Source organism: Bos indicus x Bos taurus, chromosome 25 (genome assembly GCF_003369695.1).
Source record: "Bos indicus x Bos taurus breed Angus x Brahman F1 hybrid chromosome 25, Bos_hybrid_MaternalHap_v2.0, whole genome shotgun sequence".
NCBI lineage: Eukaryota > Metazoa > Chordata > Mammalia > Artiodactyla > Bovidae > Bos > Bos indicus x Bos taurus.
Genome location: NC_040100.1, coordinates 41655271 through 41677696, shown reverse-complemented (window position 1 = coordinate 41677696; position 22426 = coordinate 41655271). Strand labels below are relative to the sequence as shown.

At 60.6% G+C, this 22426-nt stretch overlaps 2 protein-coding genes across 2 annotated transcripts; both read right to left on the bottom strand.

Annotated features, from left to right (window-relative positions):
- Nucleotides 1-4196: 4196 nt before the first annotated feature.
- C1QTNF8 (C1q and TNF related 8) lies at nt 4197-6173 on the bottom strand. The gene is made up of 2 exons (XM_027527897.1): nt 5605-6173; nt 4197-5000 (listed from the first exon to the last, which is right to left on the bottom strand). Exons 1-2 carry the CDS (start codon nt 5807-5809, stop codon nt 4450-4452), a joined length of 756 nt encoding a protein of 251 aa, XP_027383698.1. The 5' UTR covers nt 5810-6173; the 3' UTR covers nt 4197-4449.
- A 3748-nt stretch (nt 6174-9921) lies between these two features.
- Nucleotides 9922-15925, bottom strand: TEKT4 (tektin 4). The gene is made up of 6 exons (XM_027527345.1): nt 15289-15925; nt 13456-13526; nt 12978-13121; nt 11782-12004; nt 10753-10907; nt 9922-10191 (listed from the first exon to the last, which is right to left on the bottom strand). Exons 1-6 carry the CDS (start codon nt 15820-15822, stop codon nt 9975-9977), a joined length of 1344 nt encoding a protein of 447 aa, XP_027383146.1. The 5' UTR covers nt 15823-15925; the 3' UTR covers nt 9922-9974.
- Nucleotides 15926-22426: the final 6501 nt, after the last annotated feature.

Genomic DNA, 22426 nt, shown 5'->3' with positions numbered 1-22426 from the left:
GTCTGGGGGCTCCACCTGGGCGCCTGCGTGGGTCCTGACTGGTGCAGGGGGAGTGTCTCCACCGGAGGAAACCTCCTCCCTGGCTCCTGCCTCTGGGGAGGGGGCTTGAGTGCCCTTCTCAGCCTGTCTCTTCTCTGACCTCTGCACACACGGCAGACCGTGGCCATGGCCACAGGGTGTGGGGCGCCAGGCCTGGGTGCAGGGCGGGGGCACCACAGGAGGGGAGGGGCAGGGCCATTCACAGGGGCTGGCTGTGGGCAAAGGAAACTGACTGCAGAGCAGTGGGGACTGGCCCGATCCCCTTCTGCTCTGCACCCCGAGAGTCTCCTGTGCCCCCACGTGTCCCCCGTCCCCCCATGCCCAGGAAACAGGCGGCCCCTCCTTTGGGCAGCTTGAGGAGGGTTTAATGAAAGGACATTTGCAGAGTGGACCCAGGGCAGCAGCCATCCTGGGGGCTGAGGGCCTGTCCTCTCCCCCCCACCCACGTGGCACCTGGAAGGTGACCTGGCCGTGGGGACCCATGTTCTGATGGTCATCGGGTCTGAGAGGGTAGCCAGAGGAAGGGTCAGCTTCCAGAGCCCCTTGACCTCTCCCCATTTGGAACCCAGGACCCACCCTCCCAGCTGAGCCCCCAGGAGCCATGCCGAGGGGTCCCTGGCTCCAGGCAGGGGTCCAGTGGGTGCAGGTGTCACGAGAGGGGCCAAAGCTCCCAGGAGCCATGCTGTGGCTCCTCGGCCCCCTGGACAGTGGACCTGTCTGCCTGTGCATCCTCTGGAGGCCCTACCCAGAGGAGGGACACAGATGATGGTGACGACCAGGCAACTTGGAAAGGAGACTCTCTGGATGGACGCCCTTGTACACCTTAAATAATATTGAGTTGTTCCCTTTTGGGGCTCCCCTGCTGGCTCAGCTGGTAAAGAATCCACCTGCAATGCGGGAGACCTGGGTTCAATCCCTGGGTTGGGAAGATCCCCTGGAGAAGGGAAAGGCTTCCCACTCCAGTATTCTGGCCTGGAGAATTCCATGGACTGTACAGCCCACGGGGTTGCAAAGAGTTGAACACGACTGAGCGACTTTCACTTTGTTCACTTTAAAATGGTACATTTTATGGTGTATGACTTTCACCCAAATTCTAAAAATAGATGTTTTGTTGGAATTCCACCAAACGGATAAAAACTGAGACAGGAAACGGCTTCCATAGGATTCCGCCTCTGGGCTGCCCCGTGTTCCGGTCGTTTCCAGCTCTCTTCCCCAGGGGCAGGTGCATCCTGGTCCCCCCCACTCCGCCCCAGGCCGCCGTGTGGTGCATCAAGGATGCTGTTCACCCTCTCGTCTCCTGAGCGAGCAGCGCGGCACGGATTCCTGAGTCTGGAGCTTCCCATCACTTTGTGGACAGGATGACTTCCCCTCGTCCCACCCGTTCTCAGTCATGGGTTTTAACTAAGCCGGGGGTGGGGGGAGGCAACCACTCTCAGTGTCCCTGGCGCGTCCCAGGCACGCAGGCTCTGACCAGCAGCCTCCACAGGGTTCTCGCTCGCACTCAGGGGAGACCCCACCTGGCCCCTGCTCTCTGAGGGCGGGGGTGGCCTTGACTTTGGAGTCGATTAGACACCGTCTGTTTGGCCTGCTCTGCCCTCTGGGCCAGCAAGGGGAGCAGGGGGCTGTCCCGGGGGCTCGGTGGAGCCGCCCCAGTGCCTCTGGTCTAGGCCCCACGAACGGAGTGAGGTGAGAGGGAGGCCCAGCGGCCAGTGGATCCACAGATTTCATGGAAATGCCCCCCCATCCCTGCACCCTCAGGGCCCAGTGCACCTCGAGGTCAGACGGGGAGCCCGAGAGAGCCGGCTTTGCCCAGGCTGCTGGACCGGGCAGCCCTCCCACCCCCAGTGGCCAGGCTGGCCTGCAGCACTCTGCGGGCGGGGTCCCAGTTGGGGGCAGGGAGTCCAGACCTGGGAGGATGGAGGGAGGTCCTTCCACCCCTCATGCTCCTGTGCGGGTGCCTTTATCTCTGCCGTGGGACGCCCCTCCTTGGCCCCCGCGGCCCCTCTTAGCGCTCCTGATGCCCTGCTGGTTGCCAGGCACCCTGGGCGTGTCCAGTTATTCCAGTCATAAAAGGACTCAGGCCAAAGTGCAGCCTGAGGCTCCTTGGCCCAAGTCAGCATCACTGGTGGGGGTGGGCAGTACTGAGCCGTCGGGAAGGGCTGGGGAGGTGTCCAGGGCTGCCCTCTGGCTCCCCGCGGGCTCTTCGAGCACCCTCTAGTCTCACTGGGGCCGGGCTCACCAGTCCAGGGTGCCCCACTCAGCTCCCAACCCCTCGGCTACGGCCAGTCCCCCAGAGTCCTGCGGCCCCCTACCCTGCACCACAGCCGGGCCCAGCTGGGCCTTGGGGCTCCTGGGAGTAGACATTGCTGTGAACCCATGTCCCTCATACCTGGGCCTCCCCCCGAGCCCCGGCTTAGTTAAAACCCATAACTGAGAACGGGTGGGATGAGGGGAAGTCGTCATGTCCACAAAGTGATGGGACATTCCAGACTCAGGAATCCGTGCCCACGCTGCTCGCTCAGGAGACGAGAGGGTGAACAGCATCCTTGATGCACCACACGGCGGCCTGGGGCGGAGTGGGGGGGACCAGACCCTGCTTGTGCTGGGGGTTTGGGGCCACAGCCCCGCCCAGGCCTGAGCTCAGGGACTCAGGCCTCTGAGTCCCAGCTTCCTCCTGGGATGTCCCTCATACCTGGGCCTCATACCTGGGACCCCAGGAGCCCCCAACCCTGGTCCAGAGCTGGCCTGAGAGCCAGCCTCAGAGGTGGGACTGTCACAGCCCTTGAGCCCCTGCAGAAGGCTGCTGGCTGAAAGCCCCCTCTCCCTGCAGACTCGGAGTCCCAGTAGCCCCTCTCCAGTGGGGGCCCTCCCCTCCCCCCATCCCAGGCCACACTAGAGGAGTCAGCCCTGTTTGAGGGGGATCCAGCTCCCAGAATCACACACACTTGGGGGTCTACACACCTTCGCTGGACCTCAAAATCTCCACCTCTCCAGGGCGCCCCGGTCTGGGAATTTGGGAGGGTGGGCCCTGTTGCCCACGGGTGTGTGTGGACGCTCCTGGATCCAGCCTCACTCAGGGCAGATGTTCCTGAGGGTCACGGGGTTCCGTGCGGCAGGGGAGGGGCACCGTGCTCCCAGCTGTGTCTCCTCCCCCAGCACGGGGATGAGGGGCCCCCACCCCCTCCCCAGCCTCCCCCAGCAGATGACCATGGTCTGGGGAGGTCTGCCAGGGACCATCTCAGGATGGACTGAGCTCCTGGGGCGGGGCGGGGGGGGCTGTGATGAGGAGACAGGACCCGACATGCAGCGTTCTGTGGGCTCAGGGCCCCAGGGTGGAGCCTCCAGCGTGTTCATCACCTGGCAGCCCCAGCAGGCTCAGTCTGGCCAGCCTGCAGCTCCAGCCACATCCGCCTGGCCCGGGATCTCAGCCAGCACGCCAGGCTCTGGTGACTCCAGACGCTGCTCCTGCCAGGGCCCTGGCCGCCTCACCAGCTCAGCATCCTCACTTGGGCGGAGCGGCCACAGGAGGGGAGGCTGGGGAGGGCCCAGAGAGGAGGCGGTGGGCAGTGGGGCCACAGAGGCCAGACAGAAGATCCCAGAATGACCGGAGGACACGTGGCAGGAAAGGAACAGGCTCGGAGCGGACCAGAGGGCGGGCAGCCTGGTGGCTCTTACTGCTGGGCGGACAGAGGCCTCCAGTGGAGAAAGCTCAGCCAGTCCACACACGCCTGCCCGCAGGGATGGGGCCGGCCTGCTCACTGCAGGTCCCCACCAGGCCCAGCTTCAGCATGTAGAAGTGGGAGGTGATACCCCAGGGGTCTGGGGCTCCCCGGGCTCAGGCGTGCATGCTCCTCCCAGCCCACTCAAGACAGACCCGGGATGCCGCAAGCCCCAGAAAATCGACCCACCAGGGCTGGCAGTGTGTTCACCCAGGCAGAGGCCTGTCCTGGCCCAGCCCGGCCACCCACCTACTCCACGTCGTTGGTCCCGTGGCCTCTGCTGCCCTGAGCACCCTGGAATTCAGCATACTCCACTCCTCCCCCAGAGCCTCCCCAGCGTCCAGCCCAGCACTCAGTAGGTGCTTTGTAATTCTCTCACAGCGCGGGGCCTGGCATAGCCTTTATAAGAGGAAAGGGAACCCAACCAGGGGGCCAAGCTCCTTAGCGGGTGGAGGTGCCCCGCCCCAACCCCGCCCACCGCGCGCGGGGAACGCGGGTCTGCTCCGGAATCTCTTGCTGGGACCCCTCGGTTGGGGTCCGCGTCTAGCAGAGCTGGTGGGTCTGTCTTGCTCCTGCCGGGCCGCCCTCAGCTCAACGTGTGCATGCGGGCGGCGCTCAATCACAGCTGGCCCCAATCCTGGGCAGGGGGCTCTGGAGTGTGGGCCCTGGGAGCTGGCGTGGCGCCGGGCCGTCAGAGCTCGGCATCCGGCTTGACCAGGTGGCCGCTGAAGGTGATGTAGAGGTCGCCGCTCTCGCCGAAAATGGCGTTGTCGCGGTCGCGCTGGAACATGCGCACCCACACGGCGTCACCCGCGGCCAGCGGCAGCAGCAGGCTCTGCGCCTGCATCACGCTGCGCTCGCTGGGCTGCGCGTACAGCACGGCCGCCGCGCGCGCGTTGCGCATGATGTGCAGGTAGGTCTCCTTGTAGTTCCAGGTGTGCACGTTGAGGCTCAGGAAGTAGACGCCGGGTGCGGTGCAGAAGAAGCGGCCGGAGGCCAGGTCGAAGGCGCCGTCCAGGTTGACCAGCTCCGTGTCGAAGGTCACCGCCTGGAGGGCGTCGGCGCTGTGCAGCCCCTCGCGCCGGCCCACCGAGAAGGCCGCGTAGGCACGCGGGCACTGCGCGCCCGGCAGCCCCGCCTGCCCCTTCTGGCCCTTGCGCCCCCGGAGGCCCCGGGAGCCGGGCGGGCCCTCTTTCCCGCTCCTGCCAGAGCGACCTCTGACCCCCGCCTCGCCCTTTTCACCTGCCGGGGAGGGGCGGGGCGTGAGCAGAAGCCCCTGGTCAAGGCTCCCAGGGTCAGATTCTCTGGCCACGCGGCCCTGCAAGTGATCTCGCCTTTGGGGCCTCAGTCTCCTCTCTCAGAGGGGCGCTAACCCACTCTCCAAGAGGCAAAGAGAAAGAAGCCACACCCCGAGGGCCTGGCTGTTCTGGGGTCTGTGCTGACGGTCATGTGAGGCCAGCGGGGTCAGGCAGCCTCCAGAAGAAGGGTCTGAACTGGTCTTTGAAGGAGGAGAGCTCTGGGGTTAAAGCTCAGTGCAGCCGGCAGTCCAGCCCCTAGGGTGCGGCCCTCCCAGAACCCTTCCTCTCTTGCCCCCAGAGGGGACCCAGCCCCCTTCCCCTCCCCTAGGGGCAGGGCTGAGGGCAGCCTCAGGCCCTCTATCCACAGCCCCTTCCCCGGGACACCCTCTGCCCACCCGGGGGGTGGCTGTGGGGAGCGGGGAGCAGGCACCCGTCCATTGTCTCCTCGGGGCCCCCCGCCTTCCCAGAGCCCGCCCTGGGCCCTGTCCCCTCCCCTCAGCACAGGTGTCCCTATGGGGGGGGGAGGCCACCCCTCTGGGGACACTCACCTTTCAGGATCGAGATGTCGATGGTGGGCCGCAGGCGGGGCAGCCCCGCCCACGCATCTCCGTCACTCACGTGGGCACCTGGGCCGGGGGCGGCGGGGGGCCAGGCTGGATGGCAGCACTGCACGCACGGCCGGCGGGGCAGCCCCAGGCCGCGCCAGGCCCCAGCGGGCAGCGCCAGGAGCAGCAGGAGGGCAGGGGCCACCATCCAGGCCAGGGCCTGTGGCCGGGCAGGAAGGGAAGAGAAAGGTGGGAGAGGAAGGCGGGGAGTGGAGGGCTCGCCCTGCTGAGCCCCCAGCGCCCCCCACGGCAGCCTGGCAGCTCCCCTGTATGGGGGAGACGATGGGGGGCCCAGGGAGCCTCCTGGATGGGGAGGGACAGCTGGGACCCCTCGAGGGGGCTGCAGTGGGCTCGGCCAGAGGCTCGTCCCACACAGAGTGCTTGGTCAGCCCCTCCTGGACTCTCATCCCGCCCTGACACGCTGATGGGTCCCTGCCCGGGACTGAGACTCCTCCCTGACACAGCCTGGGGGCCACCACTGCTGGGAGGGCCCCGCACTGTCTTCCCCGAGCCCGGAGCACCAAGGCGGCCGCCCATGGGAGCTGACTCTTCCTGGGCACTGCTCCCTGCTCGTGCCCCTCCCTCCCCGAGGCCTTAGTTCTGGGTGGCAGCGGACACCCTCAGTGCCTGCAGTTGGGGAGTCCAGGTCCCCAAAGCCCCGTGGCCGGAGATCCCACGCCTGGGAGATGCAGGGGGCACTGAGTGGGGGTGGGGCTCTGAAACAGCCCCCCAACCCCTCCTCACCGGGACTGGCCAGAGCCCTCCGGGAGGGGCTACTTCAGGGAAGGGTATGCCCCCCACCCCCCGACACACACTCCGGGCAGCCGGGCCCCAGGCCCGTGTTGGGTGGGGCCCGACATGAGGCAGTTTCTGCCAGGCTGCCTTGCTGGGCAGACGGGACATGTGCATCCTGACCCCCTAGGAGGAGGCAGGGTAACCAGGGAGGCTGTCCCGGCCCCCACCCAGCTGTACAGAAGCTGGTCTTTAATCCCTGCCAGTCCTGAGCCTCCGGTCTCCATGTCCCCTCCCCCGGAAGACCCTGCCTGACCCCGGGCCCATCAGTGCCAGGTGGAGCCACACTTTCCAGCTGCTGGGGGCCCTGGGTAAGCTCCATATGGGCCCAGGCCTGTTTTCCTGGCAAATGGACTCTGCCTGCCCTGTTCTCCCAAGGGCTGCGTCCAAGAGGCTCAGGCAGGGTTGGTCTCCTGCAAGGGCAGGTGTGTGAAATCGGGGTCCTCACTCTTCTCTGTACCCTGGCCATCCTGAACAAATATCCAGGCCCCCTCTTCCAGGAAGCTCTCAGGACTGCAGCCCAAGATGCAGGCCTTCCTCTTCCTCTCTTCCTCTCTTCCTCTTCCTCTTGGGAGACCCACTCCCAAGCTGAGCTTTCCTGGCAGGTGGGACCCCTTGTCTCTACCACCTCCTTCTCAAACCTCACAGACCCTCACCCGCCCCTTGAGCCACATTGGACCCTGCAGGACTCTCCCAAACCCCTCCCATGGAGGAAACGGACCAGCTTGGGTGTCTCCTGGGCAGCCACCCCCCAGGCAGGCCTGTGCTGCTGGGGCCCCTACCACAGGCCCTGCTCAAGGTTGCTGTAAAGACCACCACCCACCCCCACCGCCCGTTACCATTTCACGACCGGGTGTTGCTGCCTGCCTGGCGGTCTCCGGCGTCTCTGCACAGCGGCCGGTGAAAGAGCCCTTTCACGCCCTCCCCAGGCACCCGTGGCTTCCCTCTTGGCCATCCAAGACCAACAGGCCTCGGGCCAGCTTCCGAGCTCCCGGCAGGAGGCTCATGGGGCCCCGATGCCCGCCACCCGGCCTGCCACCTGCCGCAGCTCTGCCTCAGGAGCTCTGAGGTCCTCCCCCAGCCCTGTCGTGGTGGGGCTTGGGGGCCTGGGGTGGCCAGGATTGTGGGGCTGCCTGCCATCTGGGGTGCGGTGAGTTAGGGGGAGTCGGGGAGGCTGGAGTAGTGGCTGAGTGGAGACTGGCAACGAGGCCGGAGGCCAAAGTTGGAGACAGACCACTCACCGGTGCTGAGCCCACCTGGTAACAGTGGCCCCCTCCCATCTCAGGCTGGGCCGTGAGGGCTGGGCCTGGTGGGTGGCGCTGGGGGGTGGGGGGCAGCGTCTGGCCAGGCTGTGGTGTCTGCCCCCACCTCCCGCCACACCCTAGCAGGGCCGTGGCGCCCAGTGGAGAGGCTGTGATACCCTGTCGGGGGCCCTTGGCAGTAGCCAAGCCTTTCAGAGGATGAGGGTTATGTCCCTGTGATGCCAGCCCCCTCCGGCAGGAATGACTCACAGGGCGCCCCGGGCAGTGGCAGGCGGGGGCTGTGACTACACCAGGACCTGGCCTCATGCTTGCTTGGGCCTGAGCAGCTGGACACTGGGCCCCGGGCAGCGCCTGGCGCCTCGGCCTCTGAGCACGAGGCCATGTGACTCCCTGAGAAGCATCCCCCCTCCTCGACCACACCAAGCCAGGCTGCCTGGCGGCGGGGCACCGACATGGCCTGGGGAGCTGGGGCCACCTTCCGGGAGGCAGGCTGTGGGCATCTGGGGCTGGCTTGCTCGCCCCTGCAGATCTGGGTATAGCCCAGGGTCCGGCACTCCCCACAGGCACCCCGTGCCCTCCTCACTGCTGACCATGGAGGAGGCAGGCTGGGGGTAGCGGGGGAGACAGGGGACCCTGCCTGTGGGGGATTCTCATGCCAGGCTGGGGAGAGCAGAGTTGGTGAGGGCTGTGGTCAGGGGAGCCCGCCAGCTGGAGCTGGTTCCCGGACGCCCCCGGCTCCTGGAGGTGAAGGTTCTCACTGCAGCAGTGCTCAGCCGTCCCCACGCCTTGTCCTTGTCTGGAGCAAGGACACTTTCTGGTGGAATCCAGATCGGGTGGCCTGGACGGAGGCCTCTCTGCAGACGCCACCCCACCACCCTCTGCCAGGGCTGGGCTAACCCAGGCTCCGGCCAGAGCTGCTGGGCCCAGGGGTGGGCTGGGGGCTCCTCTCTGCCCGCTCTACTTTCGTCTCGGGGGCTTCTGGGGCACCCAGAGAGAGGGAGACGCCCGGGCTGCACTGCTCCCTGCGTCTGACCTCGTTTCCCCATCTAAAATGGGCACCATGGACTCAGCAGTGGCCAGAGTGTCCCCAGGCTTCAGCCACCCTCAGGGCCCTGGTGTCCCCCTGTGCCTCCCGGTTCCCCACTCCTGCAGGTCCTGAATCCCTGAGGGTGGGCGTAGCTGTCTGCCTCCTCCCCAGGGCTGCTGACTCCCCAGAGAGACGCAGCCATCGCCTCGGGAACCTGCTGAGCAGCCCAGGACCATCCCTCAGCTCCAGGGCCTGGTCATTTGTCTCTACAAGAGGACAAGATTTCCGGCCTCACGGGTGGTCATGAGACAACTGCGAACAATGAGTGCCCGGCCCCCCGGGCCGTGGAGATAATGAGCCTTGCACAGCACCTCCACTTGGCTCCCCGTCAGCGGCCCCAGTCGGGGGTGGGGGGTGCGGGCTGGGACACGGAGGCCCTGGGCACTGATGGGGGCTCCGCACAGCGCGACCTCGGCTGATAATGGGGTCTGAGAGCTGCGAGTGTGCGGCCGGGTTATTATCTCCTGGCCTCTTAATGCAGGCTGCCCGAGTCCTGCTGATGAGCTGCTGTTGGGGAGGGAAGTGGCCCCCTTGAGCTCGTCAGCAGGGGGCACAGGGAGAGAGCCTCAGCAGAGGGGGAGAGAGAAGGCCTGGTGCTGCTCAGGAGGTGCCCCAGAGACAGCGCCCACTTCTGTCCAGAGCCGTGGACACCCCCACCCCCAGCTCAGGTATGCCCTCTGGTGCCCAGCCCGTGCCAGGCAGGGGTGGCAGGGAGCGGTCCCACGGTTCCCTGGGTGGTCACTGCCCCAGGCCTGCAGTGTGCAGCCCAGGGGCCAAGTCCCTTGGGGGTAGCTGGGCCGGCACCATGTTCTGAAGCCCCTGCTAATGAGAGGGGAGTGCCAGCTGGCCTTGGGTGACCGTCCAGGGCACAGTGAAGAAGAACGGAGCTCAGCTGCCACTGCGGGGCCCGGAGGCCGTGACCAGTGGTGACGGGAGGTGACGCTCCCCTGGAAGCATCTGGCAGGTGGCCCAGGTGGTCAGCGGGGGCAATGAGGGGGACCTCGACTGACCCCTGTCCCCAAGTGGAGACTGGGGGTGCCCCAGGCAGGAGACCCCTGGCCTCCCACAGCGGGATGGGGTCCGCAGGCAAAGCGACCCTGCCCAGGTGCGCACCCTGAGTAGAAAGCTAACGTGCTCTTTATTCGAGGAGGGGTGGGCCCTGCGCCGGGCGGTCACTGGTAGCCAGCCAGCTGCAGCACAGTGGGGTAGTGGGCGCGGTGGGCCATGCATTTGTGGCGGTCGATGAAGAGGCTGTTGGTCTTGATCGCGATGTCCTTCTCCAGGCTCATGCGCGTGTCCTCCAGGTTGCGCAGGGACTGCTCCGCTTCCAGAAGCTTCTCCTTCAGTGCTGCCAGGGACAGGTTCAGCTCCTCCACCTCGCTCGCCAGCCTGCGGGCAGAGGCGGGCTGAGCAGGGCCAGCCTGGACGCCGGGCCTACCGAGGGCGCCAAGGGGCCAGCCCCAGGTTCAAAGGCCGGGAGCCCGGGCAGGGCATACTGCTCAATATGCTCGGCCATAGAAGGACCCCCAAAAGCCCCAGGGGAGACCCAGAAGCCAGGCTGGGAGGGGGAGGCGCATTCACCCTGATGTCAGAGGTGTGGAGGGCCAGGACAGGTGGTCGGGGCAGCCATGTGGCTCGGGGAGCTCTGCCTCCCAGACCCTGAGATTCCAGACCAGGGTGAAGTGGGGAGTGTGGCCGGCCCTGGCACTCAGAGATCCACACAGTGTCCCCCAAAGGACATGCAGTGTCCAGTACTGCTGGGGCAGGAGAGGGAATGTGGGAGCCCCGTGTGTGGGGTGGGGGGTGAGGTGGGGGCCAGCGTCTTTCCTCTTTACATCTGCAGGGCTGTGTGCCAGGGGATGTTCAAGGGGGCCCCAGAGGCTGAGGAGGCCTGGGGGCGGGTGGACGGCACCCGTATGGTGGAGGGTGACGGCCCAGCGGCCACAGCACCTGAACTGGGCAGCGTCTCGGCACAGCTCCACGTTGGGCCGGTGGGAGCGCTGGTACAGGCGGGTCTGGGCCACCTTCAGAGGCGCCTCCTTGTCCTTGATGGCCTGCTTCAGGGCCGCGATGTTGTGCTCCTGGTCCGAGATCTCCCGCAGCGTCTGCACACAGGACGGCCCGTGGGTCACCCCCGCCCTGGGTCTTACCCACACAGGACAGCCCAGTGGGTCAACCCGCACCCCAAGCCCTAGCCCCTGCTTCTGGGGGCAGTGCGGAAGAAGGGAGGGTGTGCACGGCCACCTCAGCCCTGCCATGGGCACCCAGAGGCCTGGGGTGGGGCCGGGGAAGGACAGCAAAGCTCAGCGCACAGCGACTCTGTCCTAAGAGCCCCAGCCTTGAGGTCACCAGACCCCGACCCTGGTCAGGTGCTGTGGAGACAAAGGCAGCAAAGGTCACCCAGAGAGCCTAGGGTCAGGGCCCTGCTGAGCCAGGGCCAGCATCAGGGACACCCCTAAAGAGCAGAGCCCGCCACCTCCTTCCACCTTCCCTGCTCTGGCCTGCAGCCCTCCCCTGTATCAGTCACGCCAGCGGCAATGCCACCATTCTCAAATGTCACTAGGTTTTCTCATCAGCTTAATGAGGGCCCTGGGGGAGGTGGGGGGCCCTGACCAGGGTTCCCTCAGGATGGACAGGGCCGAGGTGGGGCAAGGGCCAGGCCAGGCTGTGACCAGGGCATAGTGGGCAGTGGGAGTGTGATGGTCTGGGCTACCCATCCTGAGCCTGGTCTTTGTAGTTACTGGCGGAGAGCCAGTCTCAGGGCCTGCCCTGACGGGGCCAGGTCATGAGCTGGGCGTGGCCTGGCTGCGCGATGGGCGTGTCCAGGGTGTGACCAGGTTGCGAGATGGGCGTGGCTATATAATAGCCTGGGCGCGGCCTGGCTGCGGGCTGTGCGTGGCTATATAATAGCCTGCGTGTGCCCTGGCTGCAGGATGGGCGTGGCCTGGCCGCGGGCTGCGCGCAGTCGCGAGGCCCCACCTTGCGCAGGTGGTGTTCCAGCTTGTGGCGCGCGTCCTCCAGCTCCTCGCACCGCCGCCCGAAGGCCAGGTTCACGGCGTCGCACTGCAGCCGCAGGTCCTCGGACGTGTCCTGCAGGATGCAGTCGATGAGATTCCGCAGGTTGACCGAGGCCAGGCGCTCGCGCTCAGCGCGGTACAGGTGTTCCTGGGTGAACTTGGCCCAGGTCTCGGGCGTGGAGGCACTACGAGTGAGGGGAATAGGCCGACACCGCGATCGGTGGGGGCACCTACCGGGGCCTCCCCGCGCCCTCCACACCCCGAGTCCCCAGCGCTTCGGCACAGACGACCACCCGCAGTCCTAGGGCCACGCCGCGGCCCCGCGCCCTTGTGCCCCGCCCGCTACGGCACCCGTAGGGTCTCTGCGCGCGCTCCCAGCGCCTCCTGCGCCGCCCGCTGGTCCCCGCGCTCGTGCCCCGACGGCCGTGGCTGAGACGGGTGGTGGCCGCGCGCCCCCTGCCGGCCACACGCGGAGCTGCAGCCCGCTTCCCCCTACACATACACACACACACTCTCACTATCTCGCACACTCACGTGCATACTCACACACACATTCTCACTTTCTCACACATACGCGCGCGCCCACACACACACTTACACTGTCACACATACGCTCACACAGTCTCACACACACTCACACACATACACACACCTCCTCTCACGCACACACACACTCAATCTCACACACACTCTCACACACACTCTTACTCTCACACACACACTCTCAATCTCATACACAGATTCTCACACACACTCTCACACACACTCTTTCACACACATAGACATTCACACACACACACTCTCTGTCACTCTCTCACATTCTGTTACACACACACACTCACTTTCTCACTCTCACTCATACACATTCTTTCACACACATACTCTCACATACTCACACACACACACTCTCTCACACACACACATATACACTTTCTCTCACACACATTCCTCTCTTTCTCTCACACACACACACACACACCCCGCCCCACTGCTGGGTCCTGCCTCCCTCTGTGAAGCCCAGCCGGGACGTTCAACCGTGTGTGCCCGGCACTTGGCTGGGGGTCCCGCCGCTCGCCTGCCCACCCCAGGAGCAGAAGAGCTGCACAGAGGCCCCCCAGCGGAGGGACGGGGAGCCCAGGTGGGATCTCGGAGCCCCACCTCTCCTCGAACTTGGCCGAGTGCGGGTAGAACTGCACGTCGGTGCTCTGGTTGTTGTAGCGGCAGCAGGCCTCGTCGATGTTGTAGGCCTCCACCTTGTCGGACCAGTCCATCTCGCAGGTTTCCTTGTGCTCCCAGTTCAGCCTGCGGGCGGACAGTGGGCAGGGCCTGCGTCAGGGCGGGTGGGGAGCTGGGCACACCCCGACGCTGGGCACAGCCAGCCCCCAGACGGCAGGGGAGCCTCATCTGCTGACGGTGGGCCCCGGGGTGCTGGTCTGGCTCTAGATGTCCAGGCCCCTTGGCCACCCCCACCTGCCCAGTGCCCCTTCCCTGCCCTGTGCTTCTGGCTGTGGCCGGAGACAGTCTGTCACCTCTTGGAGCCTCGGGGCCGGGTCAGCCGACCTCCTGCCTACAGTGGCCTGAGGGGTAGGGGGACAGGGTTGCCCCGAGGGCAGCTCTGGAGGCCACCCAGACCCACCGAATCTGGCTCACGGCCTGCATGATGGTCCTTTTCAGGAGCTCCTGAATGTTCCGGATGAGCTCGGCCTCCTGGGGGAGAAGACCCCCGCCCCTGGTGAGAGTCTGAGGACCTCCGGCTCTTAGACCCCGAGGAGGAGCAGAGTTTGGGGTGACGCCCAGTGGGACTGGGCCCTGCTTGTGGCCCCAGTCTCTTTGGTGGAAATGGGGGCGAGCTTGGTTATCATAGTGGATTTATTCTGGGCTTGGAGCACCCTGTCTGGGGCACTGCAGTGGGTTCTTTGGGGGTCTTCTATGGGCTGTGGGGAGCATCAGCCAAAGGTGGTTCCCACTTGCTGGGCACGCAGCACCCCTGGGCTCTGGGCCACCACTGGCGCCTGCCCACGGGCCCCAGAGAACCCGGCAATAGCCTCTGAGGACCCTATCAACTGAGTCCCCACCCAGGACTGCCCTCACACGCCCAGGACACACGGGAACCCTGTGTTTCCTCCTGCCTCCCTGACGGGTTCATTTCCTGCGGAGGAAAAGCCCTCCCCGGATCCGAATCTTCGCCTCCCCCGGGCTCTAAGCCCTTGTGTCCAGTTCTGACCCGTGGGCCCGCCTTCCTGTCCTGACTCGGTTGTCCATGTACTGCTGGGTGGGGCACCTGGCTCAGAACAGAGCCATCACTCCTGGAGCCTTGGGAGGTTCTTGAGTGAATGAGTGTGAGGGTGGGGCTGTAGGGGGAGGGCAGGGGAAGGGCCTGGGCTTAGGGGAGGCACCCAGATTTGAGGGGGTCCCCAGGTGCCTGACTGTGTGCATGTCTCCCCGTCTCATGAGTGCTTGTGGCTGCAGCATGCTCGCAGCTGAGGCCCTTCCCCGCCAGCATCAGGGGCCTGGCCCGGGTGACCCCCAGTCCTTCGGGGCTGCCCCAAGGACAGGTCCTGCTGGGTGTCTGTGGGATGCACGAGGCCTCCACCCCACCTTCACCGTCCACACCTGCACGCTGGTCTGAGGCTAGATTTCCAATACGGACATCAATTGGCAGGGTGGGGGTGTGTTAGGGCTCCACCTCTGTGAACTCAGGGTTAGGCTTCATCTGTATGACCCATGGTGACCAGAGAGGCAGTTCAGCAGGTGCCGGGACCCAGGGGTGACTGAGGGACCACCCAGTAGGTACCGGCGCCACCACGACCTGACCAGAAGGGTCTCCCTTCCTCTGAACACATTACAACCCCAGCCAGCCGCCCCTGGGGCCCATCTCAGGCCCTTCCTGGTTTCCTGGGGGCCGAGTCCTGCCCTGCCTCAGGCCAACATCATCCCGGCACACGTTCCAGGATGAATGCCACCATGGCCTGGGCCCTGCCTCGCCCCAAGTGGGAGCCGGGGTAGGACGGGCACAGCAGGAACCCTGCACCCGGGGCTGGGCCAAGTGGACAAGCACCAGGCTCCAGCCTTGCCCGCCGTGCAGGGGGGCACCCAGGCCACGGTGCCCCTCACCAAGCAGGGCCTGAGTGGCCCACCTTGCAGGGAACTCAGCCTTGCCCAGCACCCACTGTGGGGACCAGGCTGAGGGAAGGCCAGGCCTGGCACCCTCTCCCCTCCCCCCAGGCAGCCTGAGTTCCACCCCTGCCCCCAGCTGGGGAGGCCCCAGGACCAGTTGGTTCTGGCACCCCACCCCTCTGTGCCTGGGTGTATGCTCGAGTGTCCCCACGTGTGCAGAGTGCAGGCTCCCAGGGGTGCCTGAGCACCGAGGCTCTGCACAGTCAAGTCGAGGGGGGAACACGGGGAAGGTCGTGCTCCCTGGAGAGAGCTGGGACGCCGGTCTGCGGCTCCGGGGACGGGGCAGCCGAACCTTCAGCAGCTCGATCTCCACACAATCGCGCACGAGGTCGGGGTGCTGACGGCGCTCGCGGCACTGCAGGTTGTCTGTGACGATGGAGAAGGGCCCGGCCGTGGCATCCAGGGCGCGCTCCAGGCGCTGCTTCTGGGCCAGCAGCAGCTCGGTCTCGGAGACCAGCTCCTCCACCTGGCGCTGCAGCTCCGACTTCCAGCCGTGCATGTCCTGCAGGCGCTCGCCCACCTTCCTCGTGGAGTCCTGCTGCGTGCGCTGTGCCAGCTCCTCGGTCTCCGCCGCCAGCTGCTGGCTCTCATGGCGCTGCCTCTCCGACTGGTCACGGTCAGCGAAGGCCTGGTGGTAGCGGGCATAGCAGTTCTGGAACCACTCGTCCAGCAGGTACTTGGCCGTGCGGAAGCCAGAGGTGGCCAGGCCCGAGGACGTGTGGGCGCCCGTGTTTCGGGCCACATCGTACAGCTTGCGGGGCAGCTGGCATGCTGGCACCGTCTGTGGGGCGGGCTCCTTGGTCAGGAGTATGTCCGTCTGTGCCATGGCGCCGCCCAGGCACTGGCGGGAGTGGGGAGAGAGGGAGGGGGGCCGCTCAGCTCGCTCAGCAGGGCAGCTCCAGCCACTGGGTCCCCAAGCAGGACGTGGCTTCTGGTCTCCCGGAGACCAGTACACACCAAGCCCTCCTGTTGCTAGGCAACTGGAATTCTCCCCCCCTCCCACCACCTGGTGGCCCTCTTAAAGGGCCAGGCAGGCCCCAGCCCCACCTGTCCTGGCCACGCCTCGTACCTGCCAGAGGAGCTGCACGAAGGCCAGGCCTTTGTCTCCTATGTCAGACTTGTTCCCGGGCAGTGCTCTCCTGGGCATCCACGTGTCCCTGATGGGGGTTGACTCAGCCTCCAGTGGGGGCCTTGAATCAGATCCGCAGATCTGCCCCATAGGAAGGAGGCAGGTCCTGTCATGGGGACAGTGTCCCCAAGACCACCCAGGGCCTGGCCTGTGTCTCCTGGTCCCTGGGCCGCTTGTTGTCCTTCAGTTGCTCAGTCGAATCCTACTCTGGGACCCCATGGACTGCAGTCTGCCAGGCTTCCCTGTCCATCACCATCTCCTAGAGTTTGCTCAAACTCATGTTGCTTCAGTCGATGATGCCATCCACCCATCTCATCCTCTGTCTCCCCTTATCCTCCTGCCTTCAATCTTTCCCAGCATCAAGGTCTTTTCCAGTGAGTCAGTTCTTCGAATCTGGTGGCCAAAGTATTGGAACTTCAGCTGCAGCGTCAGTTCTTCTAATGAACACTCAGGGTTGATATCCTTCAGGATTTTCTGGTTTGATCTCATTGCTGTCCAGGTTACTCTCAAGAGTCTTCTCCAACACCACAGTCCTAAAGCATCAATTTTTCGGCACTCAGTCTTCTTTATCATTCAACTCTCACGACACTGGAAAAAGAATAGCTTTGACAATATGGACCGTTGTTGGCAAAGTCACGTCTCTGCTTTTTAATACACTGTCTAGGTTTGTTATAGCTTTTCTTCCAAGGAGCAAGCGTCTTTTAATTTCATGGCTGCAGTCACTGTCCTCAGTGATCTTGGAGCCCAAGAAAATAGTCTGTCACTGTTTCCATTGTTCCCCATCTATTTGCCGTGAAGTGATAGGATGGGAATTTTCCACAGTTTATTGTGATCCACACAGTCAAAGGCTTTGTCATACCTGACCTGCCTCTTGAGAAATCTGTATGCAGGTCAGGAAGCAACAGTTAGAACTGGACATGGAACAACAGACTGGTTCCAAATCGGAAAAGGAGTACGTCAAAGCTGTATATTGTCACCCTGCTTATTTAACTTATATGCAGAGTACATCATGAGAAACGCTGGACTGGAAGAAACAAAAGCTGGAATCAAGATTGCCGGGAGAAATATCAATAACCTCAGATATGCAGATGACACCACCCTTATGGCAGAAAGTGAAGAAGAATTAAAGAGCCTCTTGATGAAAGTGAAAGAGGAGAGTGAAAAAGTTGGCTTAAAGCTCAACATTCAGAAAACAAAGATCATGGCATCCAGTCCCATCACTTCATGGGAAATAGATGGGGAAACAGTGGAAACAGTGTCAGGCTTTATTTTTGGGGGCTCCAAAATCACTGCAGATGGTGACTGCAGCCATGAAATTAAAAGACGCTTACTTCTTGGAAGGAAAGTCATGACCAACCTGGATAGCATATTCAAAAGCAGAGCCATTACTTTGCCAACAAATGTCCATCTAGTCAAGGCTATGGTTTTTCTAGTGGTCACGTATGGATGTGAGAGTTGGACTGTGAAGAAGGCTGAGTGCCAAAGAATTAATGCTTTTGAACTGTGGTGTTGGAGAAGACTCTTGAGAGTCCCTTGGACTGCAAGGAGATCCAACCAGTCCATTCTGAAGGAGATCAGTCCTGGGATTTCTTTGGAATGAATGATGCTAAAGCTGAAACTCCAGTACTTTGGCCACCTCATGTGAAGAATTGACTCATTGGAAAAGACTCTGATGCTGGAGGGATTGGGGGCAGGAGGAGAAGGGGACGACAGAGGATGAGATGGCTGGATGGCATCACCAACTCAATGGACATGAGTCTGAGTGCATTCCGGGAGTTGGTGATGGACAGGGAGGCCTGGCGTGCTGCGATTTATGGGGTTGCAAAGAGTTGGACACGACTGAGTGACTGAACTGGAACTGAACTGAACTGATAGGATGGGATGCCGTGATCTTTGGTTTTTTAATGTTGAGCTTTAAGCCAGCTTTTTCACTCTCTTTTTCACTTTCATCAAGAGGCTCTTTAATTCCTCATCGCTTTCTGCCATTAGGGTGGTGTCATCTGCGTATCTGAGGTTTCTGATATTTCTCCCAGTAATCTCATTTCCATCTTGTGCTTCACCCAGCCCGGCATTTCACATGATGTACTCTGCATATAAATTAATTAATCAGGGTGACAATATACAGCCTTGATGTTCTACTTTCTCAATTTTGAACCAGTCCATTGTTCCATGTCTGATTCTAACTTGCCTCTTGACCTTCGCTTGGTATTGGTAGGGTGACATCTCTAAGTGCCCCCTCCTGGGCGGGGAGTCCAAGAGCCCTGTCGATTCCCAACATGACCGGCAGAGGGAAACGTTGGCTGTGAAATGAGGTAAGGAAGCAGGGAAGGTGGTCTGGTTTTCCCATCTCTTAAAGAATTTTCCACTTTTTGTTGTGATCCACAGAGTCAAAGGCTTTAATGTAGTCCAGGAAGCAGAGGTAGATATTTTTTCTGGAATTCCCTTGCTTTTTTAGGATCCAGCGGATATTGGCAATTTGATCTCTGGTTCCTTCTTCTTTTCTAAATCCAGCTTGAACATCTGGAAGTTCTCAGTTCACATACTGTTGAAGCCTAGCTTGAAGGATTTTGAGCATTACTTTGCTAGCATGTGAAATGAGCACAATTGTGTGATAGTTTAATGGCAACCCACTCCAGTATTCTTGCCTGGAGAATTCTATGGATGGAGGAGCCTGGTGGGCTGCAATCCATGGGGTCGCAAAGAGTTGAACACGACTGAGCAACTTCACTTTCACTTTGAACATTTTTTGGCATTGCCCTTCTTTAGGATTGGAATGAAAACTGAGCTTTTCCAGTTCTGTGGCCACTGCTGAGTTTTCCAAATTTGCTGGCATATTGAGTGCCTCACTTTCACAGCATCATCTTTTAGGATTTGAAATAGCTCAGCTGGCATTTCATCACCTGCAGTAGCGTAGTAATGTTTCATAAGGCCCACTTGACTTCACAGCCCAAGATGTCTGCCTCCAGGTGAGTGACCACCACACCATCTGAGTTATACGGGTCATTAAGACCTTTATGGTACAGTTCTACTGTGTATTTTTGCCATCTGCTTCTTTTAGGTCCTTACGTTTCCTGTCCTTTCTTTTGCTCATTTTTGCATGAAATATTGCCTTAGTGTCTCTAGTTTTCTTGAGGAGATCTGTAGTCTTTCTCATTCTGCTGTTTCCCTTTACTTTGCATTGTTCCCTAGAGAAGGCTTTCTTATCTCTCCTTACTATTCTTTGGAATTCTGCATTCTTGGGTATATCTTTCCCTTTCTCCTTTGCCTTTCACTTCTCTTCTTTTCTCAGCTATTTGTAAAGCCTTCTCAGAAACCGATTTGCCTTCTTACATTTCTTTTTCTTGCAGATAGTTTTGGTCACCACCTCCTGTACAAAGTTGCAAACCTCCATCCATAGATCTTCAGACACTCTGTCTATCAGAGCTAATCCTTTGAATCAATTTGTCTCCTCCACTGTTTAATCATAAGGGATTTGATTTAGGCCATGCTTGAATGGCCTAGTGGTTTCCCCTACTTTCCTCAATTTGAGCCTGAATTTTGCAATATGGAGCTGATGATCTGAGTCATAGTCAGCTCCAGGCCTTGTTTTTGCTGACTGTTTAGAGGTTCTCCTGGAGGAGGAAATGGAAACCCAATCCAGTATTCTTGCCTTGGAAGTTCCACGGACAGAGGAGACTTTGGGAGCTACAATTCATGGGGTGGCAAAGAGACCGACATGACAGAGCGACTGAGCATCACGTGGAGTTCCTCCATCTTCAGCTGCAAGAATATCATGGATCTGATTTCATTGCTTGATGCCCAACATGGCCAGCAGAGGGCGATAGTGACCGTGAAATGCTGGAGCAGGGGCAGGTGTAGGTATGGATTTATCAAATGTATCGGTTTCCAAACCTCAACTGTGTCAGAAAAATTGAGCTTTACAGGACAGCCCTGCTCCCTTCCCAGCGGTGTTCATTCGGACAGCGATCTGAGGCTGCGCTGGGGTCAGCAAAGCTCTGAGGCCCCAAGGACAGGCTGCTCGCACACCCAGGACAGGACGCTGCCCTCCCCACAGCGGGGCTCTGGAGGGCGCCCCCCCAGATTGCTCCTCCTGGAGGTCGGACCCTCTCATGAGCCCTTCCCTGTCTAATCCTTTAGGGTAAACTGAGGTAGGGGGAGGCAGGTGGGGGGAGAGGAAGGTGAGATGATGACACACTTAAGCAGGAGCGCGCACCGCCCACACCAGCTGCACCAAAAGCAGAGCGGACCCCGAGCCACGGGCAGGCTGGCACAGCGGGAGGCCGCAGGCAGGCTGGCACAGCGGGAGGCCGCGGGCAGGCTGGCACAGCGGGAGGCCGCAGGCAGGCTGGCACAGGATCTAGCAGGTGGAGTGGATCAGAGAGGGTGTGGTCCCAGCACCTGGGGAGCTAACTGACAGGGAGAGGGGAGCCTGGGGTGGGAGTCTTAAGGCCCTTGTCGGGAGTGGAAGTCCCTGGACAGGAGGGAGAAGCTCCTGGTTGTTCTTCTTGTTGCTCAGTCCTCTCTGACACCCCATGGACTGCAGCACGCCAGGCTTCCCTGTCCTTCACCACCTCCTAGAGTTTGGTTAGATTCATGTTATTGAGTCGGTGATGCCATCCAACCATCTCATCCTCTGTCGTCCCCTCTCCCCCTGCCTTCAGTCTTTCCCAGCATCAAGCTGTTTTCCAGTGAGGTGGCTCTTTGAATCTGGTGGCCAAAGTATTGGAGCTTCAGCTTTAGCATCAGTCCCTCCAGTGAATATTCATGGTTGATTTCCTTCGGGATTTTCTGGTTTGATCTCATTGTTGTCCAGGTTACTCTCAAGAGTCTTCTTTACCACCACAGTCCCAAAGCATCAATTTTTCGGCACTCAGCCTGGTTTATCGTCCAACTCTCACATCCATATAGGATGCTGGAAAAACCATAGCTTTGACTACATGGACCTTTGTTGGCAAAGTGATGTTTCTGCTTTTTAATACACTGTCTAGGTTTGCCATGGCTTTTCTTCCAAGGGGTAAGTGTCTTTTAATTTCATGGATGCAGTTCCTGTTCTCAGTGATCTTGGAGTCCAAGAAAATAAAGTCTGTCACTGTTTTCATTTTTTCCCCCATTTACCATGAAGTGATGGGATGGGACGGGATGCCATGATCTTCGTTTTTTCAGTGTTGAGTTTTAAGCCAGCTTTTTTTACTCTCTTTCACCTTCATCTAGAGGTTCTTTAGTTCCTCTTCACTTTCTGCCATTAGAGTGGTGTCATCTGTATATCTTCAGTTATTGATATTTCTCCTGGCAATCTTGATTCCAGCTTGTGATTCATCCAGCCCGGCATTTCACGTGATGTACTCTGCATACTGGTGACTCAGCTGGGAAAGAATCTGCCTGCAGTGCGGGAGACCTGGGTTCAATCCCTGGGTTGGGGAGGTCCCTTGGAGAAGGGAACAGCTACCCACTCCAATATTTTAACCTGGAGAATTCCATGGCATATTATAGGGGTCACAAAGAGTCAGACACAACAGAGCAATTTTCACATAGTGACTTGATCTCTGCATAAAAGTTAATTAAGAAGGGTAACGATATACAGCCTTGATGTACTCCTTTCCCAAGTTGGAACTAGTCCGCTGTTCCATGTCCGGTTCTAACTGTCGCCTCTTGACCTTCGCTTGGTACCTGGGGAGGGTGACACCTCCCAGTGCCCTCTCCTGGGCGGGGAGTCCAAGAGCCCTGTCGATTCCCAACATGACCGGCAGAGGGAGACATTGGCCATGAAATGAGGTAAGGAGGCAGGGAAGGTGGTCTGGTTTTCCCATCTCTTGAAGAATTTTCCACTTTTTGTTGTGATCCAGAGTCAAAGGCTTTAATGTAGTCCAGGAAGCAGAGGTAGATATTTTTTCTGGAATTCCCTTGCCTTTTTAGGGTCCAGCGGATATTGGCAATTTGATCTCTGGTTCCTTCTTCTTTTCTAAATCCAGCTTGAACATCTGGAAGTTCTCAGTTCACATACTGTTGAAGCCTAGCTTGAAGGATTTTGAACATTACTTTGCTAGCATGTGAAATGAGCACAATTGTATGGTAGTCTGAACATTCTTTGGCATTGCCCTTCTTTGGGATTGGAATGAAAACTGACCATTTCCAGTCCTGTGGCCACTGCTGAGTTTTCCAAATTTGCTGGCATATTGAGTGCATCACTTTCACAGCATCATCTTTTAGGATTTGAAATAGCTCAGCTGGAATTCCGTCATCTCCACTAGCTTTGTTGGTAGTGATGCTTCCTAAGGCGAACTTGACTTCACATGCCAGGATG

What these genes read in the sequence shown, in the direction of transcription:
- C1QTNF8 (XM_027527897.1), bottom strand. Translation starts at nt 5,809, where the DNA reads ATGGTGGCCCCTGCCCTCCTGCTGCTCCTGGCGCTGCCCGCTGGGGCC. An exon ending in CGACATCTCGATCCTGAAAG is followed by an intron (nt 5,001 to 5,604) that starts GTGAGTGTCCCC and finishes CCTCCCCGGCAG; the next exon opens with GTGAAAAGGGCGAGGCGGGG.
- TEKT4 (XM_027527345.1), bottom strand. Translation starts at nt 15,822, where the DNA reads ATGGCACAGACGGACATACTCCTGACCAAGGAGCCCGCCCCACAGACG. An exon ending in CAGGCCGTGAGCCAGATTCG is followed by an intron (nt 13,122 to 13,455) that starts GTGGGTCTGGGT and finishes GTCCGCCCGCAG; the next exon opens with GCTGAACTGGGAGCACAAGG. An exon ending in TGGAACACCACCTGCGCAAG is followed by an intron (nt 10,908 to 11,781) that starts GTGGGGCCTCGC and finishes TCCTGTGTGCAG; the next exon opens with ACGCTGCGGGAGATCTCGGA.